This window comes from Argentina silus, assembly GCF_951799395.1.
Source record: "Argentina silus genome assembly, chromosome: 5".
NCBI lineage: Eukaryota > Metazoa > Chordata > Actinopteri > Argentiniformes > Argentinidae > Argentina > Argentina silus.
The window spans coordinates 21,598,507-21,608,506 of NC_139659.1; the positions used below are offsets into that span (position 1 = coordinate 21,598,507).

The following is a 10,000-nucleotide window of genomic DNA, read 5'->3' on the forward strand; positions in this document are numbered from 1 at the left end:
GCAGACATGATGCCTCTTAGCAGTGTGCGGATAGCTACAGAGCAGAGTACCAGTGTTTGCGATGGCTGTTGATGATCGCATAGAAAAGGTAATTTGTTGAAACATTGAGGGCTACGTTTTCTGTAGCAGACACGACCCGTAGCAGACATGTGCTTTTAAAGCCCTGGGTTTGTCTTACAGCGTTAACTAAGATGATAAACACAGCAGTGAGGAATGCTCTCTAAACAGCCAAACCGACTGCTGTGTTTGGATGTGTTGTTTGTATGCAAACGGCTCACGGAGAGACGAGAAATCCTCTTCCGTCTGAACGTGGAGATGACGCTCTCTTCCTCTACTCCTTCACACTGGTCGTCCGGCTAGCTGCAGCAGCTGATGACGGCGGATAAACGTTATTCTTGAGCAAAAGTTAGTCAGAGTTTCATTGTTTTTCTCCTAACTCTCTTCTCATCTCTTTGCCTGCTCTTCAGTAATGCTGGGTGAGGACAATAGATGGACCGGGCAGGCTAGCAGGCGCCTAGAAGGCCAAGCTTAGTATGTCCTCTCTGGAAGGCTTAGTCCTGTATAGACCAGACTAGCATCTGGAAGGCTTAGTCCTGACAAGAACACACTAGCATCTGGAAGGCTTAGTCCTGACTAGACCAGGCTAGCATCTGGAAGGCTTAGTCCTGGCTAGAATAGATTAGCATCTGGAAGGCTTAGTCCTGACTGACCAGACTAGCATCTGGAAGGCTTAGTCCTGACTGACCAGGCTAGCATCTGGAAGGCTTAGTCCTGACTGACCAGGCTAGCATCTGGAAGGCTTAGTCCTGACTGACCAGGCTAGCATCTGGAAGGCTTAGCCCTGACTAACTAGACCAGGCTAGCATCTGGAAGGCTTAGTCACTGACCCATGATGCACGGCGGGTTGTTTTCCCAGCAGCCACTGGGGCGATGGGCGATGATGTCACAATAGTCCTGAGATCTCCTCCCTCAGCCCTGTGGAAACACTGCTAACAGGAGAGGAAACAGACGGGAAAACCAGCCTAAAATAGCCATGGAGAGTCAGACATCTGTGGACTGAACATCGGGTGTTCGGAATAAATCCCAAATGAATGATTCTTTATGACGGAATATGATGTATGATGATTTATGTGCATGAATCTGTTGTAAATAAATACCAGTAGCTATCCAAAAAAACATCACAGAGTTGCAGGAATATTCCGTTCGGGCGTCGAAGCTGACTACGAACCATAGCCTGGTCCATTCATAACCCTAACATGTATCAATTAATGTCCCCCCTAAAACAGATGTTTGAATGCATTCACAATGTTTGAAAAAAAGACAACGCTGGAATTCGATCTTTTAACAGTGTTTGTCAATCGTTAAGCTATCTTATTTATCTACTTATCCATACCCATTCATCTGTGTTGAACAGGAGAGCCAAGAACTGTAATAAAACCCTATCTAATGACATGTGAGTGGTTTTTAATTCGAAGCACATCCTCATCTTTAATCTCAAACACATTTCTCTAGACTGCTTGGAGGCTGTGGACGAGGCTGTAGATTGAATCTGCGCCATTCTCTGGTAGCTTTATGAAGTGTGAAATGATGCTATAACCGACTAGGGGGTAGTGAAAAGAGCGGGGCATCCATCTTGGTTTCTCCTCCACTCTGTAGCCTCCATGTCAGTCAATCTTGTTGGAACTCAGAGTTCAGGCGCACATGTGTCTCTGTCAGCATTCAGTGTTAGAGAGAAAAGGGTTGCTTTGATTTCATTTTGTTCAGTCGGGCGAATGGAAACCCACCCTCCCTCCCTCCACCCCTCTCCTCTCCCTCTCACTACCCTTCTACCTCCCTCTACCTTCCTCTCCCTCTCTCCCTCTTCTTTCTCTCTCCCTCTCCCTCCTCTTTCTCTCTCCCTCTCTCCCTCCTCTCCCTGCCTTCCTCTCCCTCTCTCCCTCCTCTTTCTCTCTCCCTCCCTCCCTCTACCCTTCTCTCTCTACCCTCCTCTCCCTCTCTCCCTCCCCTTTCTCCCTCCCCCTACTCTCCTCTGTCTACCCTCCTCTCTCTCTCCCTCCTCTTTCTCCCTCCCCTCCCTCTCTCTATCCCTCTCCTCTCCGCCTCGCTACCCTTCTCCCTCCCCCTTACCCTCCTCCCTCTACCCTCTCCATCTCTCCCTCCTCTTTTTCCCTCCCCTCCCTCCCTCTCTCTCTATCCCTCTCCTCTCCGCCTCGCTACCCTTCTCCCTCCCCCCTCCCCCTTACCCTCCTCCCTCTACCCTCTCCATCTCTCCCTCCTCTTTTTCCCTTCCCTCCCTCCCTCTCTCTCCATCCCTCCACCCTCGCCGGCTTCAAATCGATCCCAGATGATCCTTGACTCGGTGCCCCTAGCGACTGGGATCAAGAGGGCATTCATCCCTGTGTCTGAGTGAACGCCCATCGTTGTTTACTTGGTTGTCTACTCGGTTGTTGACTTGTTTACATGTTGTTGAGTGCAGCGTTCGCCATGGCCTCGGTTGTTGACAGTGAGGACACATGGTGGTGGTTTCACGCTAATGTGTCCGGGCCGCTCCAGGGCCCCTGGTTTCAATCACAGTGGAAGTGTAGACGCTTTGTATTCAGCTGTCCCTATGCAGTGTTATTACACTGTAATAACTCTTGTTACTGTAACTGTTGTCTATGTTATTACATAGTAATCAGGTAATTGCATGGTCAACGGAGTGAGCGGAATAAGGATCAGTACCTTGGTGGGACAGTTACTACAGTGTCTGGTAGTGTTGACAATGTGTTTGGTAATGTTGACAATGTGTTTGGTAATGTTGGTAATGTGTTTGGTAATGTTGGTAATGTGTTTGGTAATGTTGGTAATGTGTTTGGTAGTGTTGGTAATGTGTTTGGTAATGTTGGTAATGTGTTTGGTAGTGTTGGTAATGTGTTTGGTAATGTCGGTAATGTGTTTGGTAATGTTGGTAATGTGTTTGGTAGTGTTGACAATGTGTTTGGTAATGTTGACAATGTGTTTGGTAATGTTGGTAATGTGTTTGATAATGTTGGTAATGTGTTTGGTAATGTTGGTAATGTGTTTGGTAATGTTGGTAATGTGTTTGGTAATGCTAAGCATGACAATGTCTGTAATTCTGTAACTGCAGCACAGGGGATCATGTTGATGTTGATAATGATCATGTTGATAATGACCATGTTGATGATGATCATGTTGATAATGACCATTTGATAATGATCATGTTGATAATGATCATGTTGATAATGTTGATACTGATCATGTTGATAATGACCATGTTGATAATGACCATGTTGATAATGATCATGTTGATAATGACCATGTTGATAATGACCATGTTGATAATGATCATGTTGATAATGACCATGTTGATAATGACCATGTTGATAATGATCATGTTGATTACGTCTGTGTGTGTTATCTGCGTCCTCAGCATGGGCGTGAGCCACGACAATGACCACCAGTCATGTGCTGATGGCCTCCACATCATGTCAGGGGAGTGGGTCAAAGGTCAGAACCTGGGGGACGTTTCCTGGTCTGTCTGTAGCCGTGACGACGTGGAGAAGTTCCTCAGGTAAACGTGACTCCTCCCCCTCTCGCTCTTCACAGCAATAGAGGTTTCCATTTATTCTAATGTCATTGCAAATAAGAATGACCTCAGTAGACCAACCTGTTGTGTGTGTGTGTGTGTGTGTGTGTGTGTGTGTGTGTCTGTATGTGTGTGTGTGTGTGTGTGTGTGTGTGTGTGCGCGTGTGTGTATGTGTATGTGTATCGGTGTGTGTGTGTGTGCGTGTGTATGTGTGTTGGTGTATGCCTGTGTATGTGTGTGTGGTGGTGTGTCCGTGCGTACCTGTGTGCGCGTTCGGTGTCTGTTTGTGTGTGTTCGTGTCTGTGTGCGTGTGTGTGTGTGTGTGTGTGTGTGTGCGTTTCAGGTCCAAATCCAGTAGCTGCCTGCTCCAGACAGACCCTCTGAGTATGAACTCGGTGATCCTGCCCTCTAAGCTCCCGGGGATGGCCTACACGGCAGACGAACAGTGCCAGATCCTCTTCGGAGCCAACGCGGCGCACTGCAAGAACATGCAGGTACGCTCAGCTCAGCTCGGCTTCAGCTCGGCAGGTAAACACAGTCTCGAAACATGTCTTGATCACTTGGCTCTTGGAGACACCCGGGAACACAAGACAGCAGTTTCTGGAACCGTTGTGGGAAGCGGGACAGTTCGTTGGGAAATGTCTAAAATGGGAATGTCTAAAACAAACTCACCCGCCTCTTACTCCCGCTGGTGCCACTGGTAGCTAGTAGGCATATTTTTGTCAATGGAGATGCTGATATCAACAAAGTCCATCAGTCTACAACCCCCCTAACCCCCCCCCCCCCCCCCCCCCACACACACACACACACACACACACACACACCACCACCACCCCCCTCCTCCCCTTAAGGAAGGAAACAGATTCCTATCACTCTGAGAACCCTACATATCGACAAATATGCACTCTCCTCTCTGGGTCTCCAGGGTATGGTATCAGCAGGAATGTTATGGCTTCCATAACCAACTGAAGCAGTAACTCACAGAGATAAAGACGTTATGGATGACGTCTCTCTGCACCCAGTAGATCTCTGGTCTCCAGCTTGAATCACTTCAGAGATAGTAACTAACTGAGTGTTGTGCGTGTGTGTGCGTGTGCGTGTGTGTGCGTGTGCGTGTGCGTGTGTGTGTGTGTGTGTGTGTGTGTGTGTGTGAACCACTTCAGAGATAGTAACTAACTGAGTCTTGTGTGTGCGTGCGTGCATGCGTGTGTGTGTGTGTGTGTGTGTGCGTGTGTGTGTGTGTGTGTGTGTGTGTGAACCACTTCAGAGATAGTAACTAACTGAGTCTTGTGTGTGCGTGCATATGTGTGTGCGTGCGTGTGTGCGTGCGTGCGTGTGCGTGTGTGTGCGTGTGTGTGCATGTGTGTGTGTGTGTGTGTGTGTGTGTGTGTGAACCACTTCAGAGATAGTAACTAGCTGAGTCTCCTCTGTGCGTCGTCAAGTCAGATAAGGTGCTGACACAGTTGTGACAGGGTGGGGGGGTTGCTACCCTGGGGGGCTCTCCCTATCTCATAAAACCACACAATTAATTACACCTGCTTATCAGGCGTCATGGCAACCTGTGTTTATGTTCATAAACACTCTACTAATGCCGATTTGTGTGCGTGTGTGTGTGTGTGTGTGTGTGTGTGTGTGTGTGTGTGTGTGTGTGTGTGTGTGTGTGTGTGTGTGTGTGAGAGATGACGCGATACTGTTAGATCCACCTCAAGGTTACACACAGTACCAGTCAAAAGTTTGGACACACCTTGCCAAGAGTGTGCAAAGCTGTCATCAAAGCAAAAGGTGGCTACTTTGAAGAATCTAAAATACAAAACATATTCTGGTTTGTTTAACACTTTTTTGTTTACTACATAATTCCATACGTGTTCCTTCACAGTTTTGATGTCTTCAATATCAATCTACAATGTAGAAAATAATGAAAATAAAGAAAAACCACTGAATGAGAAGGTGTGTCCAAACTTTTGACCGGTACTGTAGGTGGAGCTACAGAACCTGCGCCTGTTTTAACGGCCTTGTGAGGCTTTTCCTGGCTCATGCCCGCTAGGTGTTGTTTTTATTGTTGTCAAGTGCTAATGGAAAATGAGTGGGAAAGTAAACAGTTGTGTTGTTGTTTGGGGTTGCGTATGGATGCCATGTTTGTACATTAAAATACGTGGAGGAGTGTGTGTGTGTGTGTGTGTGGAGGGGGGGTGGGGGGGGGGGGTTGAAACCTGGTTGTGGTTAAAGTCCCTCCCTAAGCCCAACAGTTATAGCTCCGAAGCACACACATACACACACACGCGCGCGCGCACACACACACACACACACACACACACACACACACACACACACACACACACACACACACACACACACACACACACACACACACACACACACACACACACACATGCACAACCAACAGGTGGTTTCAGATTAAGGGCCTTACATCTGGCCTTTGAACCCCCCGACCCCTCCACCCCTCCTACCCTCCACCCCTCCACCCCTCCACTCCTCCACCTCTTGTCGTTTATGTGGGAAAGAGAGTGAGAGTGAGAAATGACGAGAAGATGTCACTTTAACTAGCCTTCAGGGAGAGGGAGCTTCAAACGCTCCAGCCTGCCCTTAAACCGTTCAAATGCACTCTGTCTGCTCTATCTGTTCTGGCCTGATCTATGCTACCAACCACGCTAAGCTACTCCCCTGTATTCTGGCATGAGCCATGCTAAGCTGTATTCTGGCCTGACATATGCTAAGCTACTCCACTGTGTTCTGGCCTGAGCTATGCTAAGCTACTCCACTGTGTTCTGGCCTGAGCTATGCTAAGCTACTCCACTGTGTTCTGACCTGAGCTATGCTAAGCTACTCCCTTGTGTTCTGGCCTGAGCTAAGCTAAGCTACTCCCCTGCTACTCCTAACTAGCAGATGTAGGGGCTTATGGGTGAGACAGATACTTCAAAAGACTATTCCTTCGTGGTTCATTTTCTATAGCAACCTGGCAGGCTAGACCGACAACATTTCAGTCTCGTGAATAGGTATATTTCTGTGGTATGAGGTTATGCTCTTTTAGTACAGTATGGTCCTGAAATCCAAAGCACAACAGATGAAATCAAAGTCGATGGAGTGGAGGTCACTGAATCCTCTCGTAGAGAATGGAGGTGCCAAGACTGATTCAGACTGACGTGTAAATCGTTTCTGGTGCTGTCCTGTCCTTGGAAAGCCTCAGAGCTGTCAAAGTAAGGGGGGAGAGGAAATAAAATCTTTCATAAAGGGTTCCCTCATTTTATCCTTCTAGAAATAATGCTCTGTGTCTCTGTGTTCCAGGGGAGGCTGGTGGAGGTAGAAATCGGAGGACGGGCTCATTGTCATGCATGGAATGGAATGAGGAATGGTATTAAACATGTGTTTATTATAACGAGCTTGTCCTCTGATTTCTACCTACGCCAGCCTCCCCTGCTGTGTTCCATCTGTTGAGAGCCTAGTCTCTCTCTGTGTCTCTGTGTCCCTGTGCCACTTTTATACTGCCCAGTGTGTCCATGTGCCACCCTTGTGATACCAGGGGAGGCTGGTGGAGGTAGAAATTGGAGGACGGGCTCATTGTAATGCATGGAACGGGATGACACACGTTGATACCACATGTGCTTAATACAACTCCTTATTACATTCCATGCATTACAATGAGCCCGTCCTCCGATTTCTACCTCCACCAGCCTCCACTGTGTGATATCTGTTTCTGTGTGTGCCACCCAAGTAAGGCCTTGTCTTTGTGTGTGTGTGTGTGTGTTTGTGTGTGTGTGTTTGTGTGTGTGTGTGTGTGTGTGTGTTTGTGTGTGTGTGTTTGTGTGTGTGTGTGTGTGTGTGTGTGTGTGTGTGTGTGTGTGTATGTGTGTCAGTATGTGATGTGTTCAGGTCTGTGGTGTCGTGTGGACGGGGAGAAGGACTGTAAGACCAAGCTGGACCCTCCTATGGACGGGACCGAGTGTGACACGGGCAAGGTGAGTGGAGAGAGAGGGAGAAAGAGAGAGGGAGAGAGAGAGAGAGAGAGAGAGAGAGAGAGAGAGAGAGAGAGAAACGTGCCAGGTGGGTGAAGGAAGACAGGCAGATGCTAAGTGGGTTGCTCGGGACCACCCGACTCTCGACATCACCTCATCGAGGCTGAGATTTAAAAACCAGTCAAGTTCAGGGTTCAGATTGGGGTTCGGTTAAGGTTGAGGGTTAAGATTAGGGTTAGGGGTTAAGATGAAGGATCGGATTTCGGGGTAGGGGCTCCTCCCAAGGGATCGCCATAGAAGACGTGGAGGTCATTGAGCAACACTGGTCTTTTCATGCCTCCTCATCTGATTTGCATTAGGTTTTATTGTCAGAGGAGAGGTAAGAAACGGACTACTTGTTGCTAGAACCAAACAATCTAATGTAATAAACGAGACAATGCCCCTCTGGCACAGAGTCTTTCCCATGATAACTGGATTACATTCAGAAGAATTTGGATGAGTCAGGCCTGGTTACGATGTGGCGCAACTCTCACTTGAGCATCTCCCCTTTAAAGAGGCATCACTCCGATATGAAACATGATTTGAGAATCACCTCAACCTCCCAGTCACAGAGACATCACTGCGATATGAAACGTGATTTGAGAATCACCTCAACCTCCCAGTCACAGAGACATCACTCTGATATGAAACATGATTTGAGAATCATGGTAACCCATGCTCCCAGAGACATCACTCTGATATGAAACATGATTTGAGAATCATGGTAATCTCTAGTCCCAGAGACATCACTCTGATATTAAGCATGATTTGAGAATCATGGTAACCCCCAGTCACAGAGACATCACTCCTCTATGAAACATGATTTGAGAATCACTTCAACCCTCAGTCACAGAGACATCACTCTGATATGAAACATGATTTGAGAATCATGGTAACCTCTAGTCCCAGATATGAAACATGATTTGAGAATCATGGTAACCCCCAGTCACAGAGACATCACTCTGATATGAAACATGATTTGAGAATCATGGTAACCTCTAGTCCCAGAGACATCACTGCGATATGAAACATGATTTGAGAATCATGGTAATCTCTAGTCCCAGAGACATCACTGCGATATGAAACATGATTTGAGAATCATGGTAATCTCTAGTCCCAGAGACATCACTGCGATATGAAACATGATTTGAGAATCATGGTAACCTCCCAGTCACAGAGACATCACTCTGATATGAAACATGATTTGAGAATCATGGTAACCTCTAGTCCCAGAGACATCACTCTGATATGAAACATGATTTGAGAATCATGGTAACCTCCCAGTCACAGAGACATCACTCTGATATGAAACATGATTTGAGAATCATGGTAACCTCTAGTCCCAGAGACATCACTCTGATATGAAACATGATTTGAGAATCATGGTAACCTCCCAGTCACAGAGACATCAGTCTGATATGAAACATGATTTGAGAATCATGGTAACCTCCCAGTCACAGAGACATCACTCTGATATGAAACATGATTTGAGAATCATGGTAACCTCTAGTCCCAGAGACATCACTGCGATATGAAACATGATTTGAGAATCACCTCAACCCCCAGTCACAGAGACATCACTCTGATATGAAACATGATTTAGGAATCACCTCAACCCCCAGTCACAGAGACATCACTCTGATATGAAACATGATTTTGGAATCACCTCAACCCCCCAGTCACAGAGACATCACTCTGATATGAAACATGATTTAGGAATCACCTCAACCCCCCAGTCACAGAGACATCACTCTGATATGAAACATGATTTAGGAATCACCTCAACCCCCCAGTCACAGAGACATCACTCTGATATGAAACATGATTTAGGAATCACCTCAACCCCCCAGTCACAGAGACATCACTCTGATATGAAACATGATTTGAGAATCATGGTAACCTCTAGTCCCAGATATGAAACATGATTTGAGAATCATGGTAACCTCTAGTCCCAGTCCTGGAGCTGTGCAGAATCATGTCCTCTACACCTCTCACATATGAACTCATCTGTTCCAGCCTTCCTCTCTGAGGATAGTATAAACAGGCAGATAGGAAACAGCCTGTGGATCTGCTCGTGTGTGTGTGTGTGTGTGTGTGTGTGTGTGTGTGTGTGTGTGTGTGTGTGTGAGTGCGTGCGTGTGTGTGTTTGTGTGTGTCAGAGTGTCAGACCAGCTGTAGCTCCTCACAGCAACCTGGCCCAGCATCAGTCCGTCCTTTGTCCCTGTGTGTGTGTGTGTGTGTGTGTGTGTGTGCGTGTGTGTGCGTGCGTGTGTGGTGTGTGTGCATGTGTGTGTATCCACGCTGACAGGGGACATGATACAGAGCACTGCACCACAAGTCCACAGGATTCTAAATCATGTGGAACTGTGACAGACTGGCTTTGTGTGTGTGTGTGTGTGTGTG

General features: G+C 47.1%; 1 protein-coding gene across 1 annotated transcript in view; it reads left to right on the plus strand.

Annotated features, from left to right (window-relative positions):
- Nucleotides 1-10,000, plus strand: part of LOC310805223 (A disintegrin and metalloproteinase with thrombospondin motifs 19-like) — a gene marked incomplete at both ends in the record, with an annotated part of 62,403 nt that overhangs the window by 25,623 nt on the left and 26,780 nt on the right. The window contains 3 exon segments of the mRNA XM_083670805.1: nucleotides 3,431-3,571; nucleotides 3,931-4,081; nucleotides 7,460-7,561. Coding sequence (XP_083526931.1) covers nucleotides 3,431-3,571; nucleotides 3,931-4,081; nucleotides 7,460-7,561 — 394 coding nt within the window.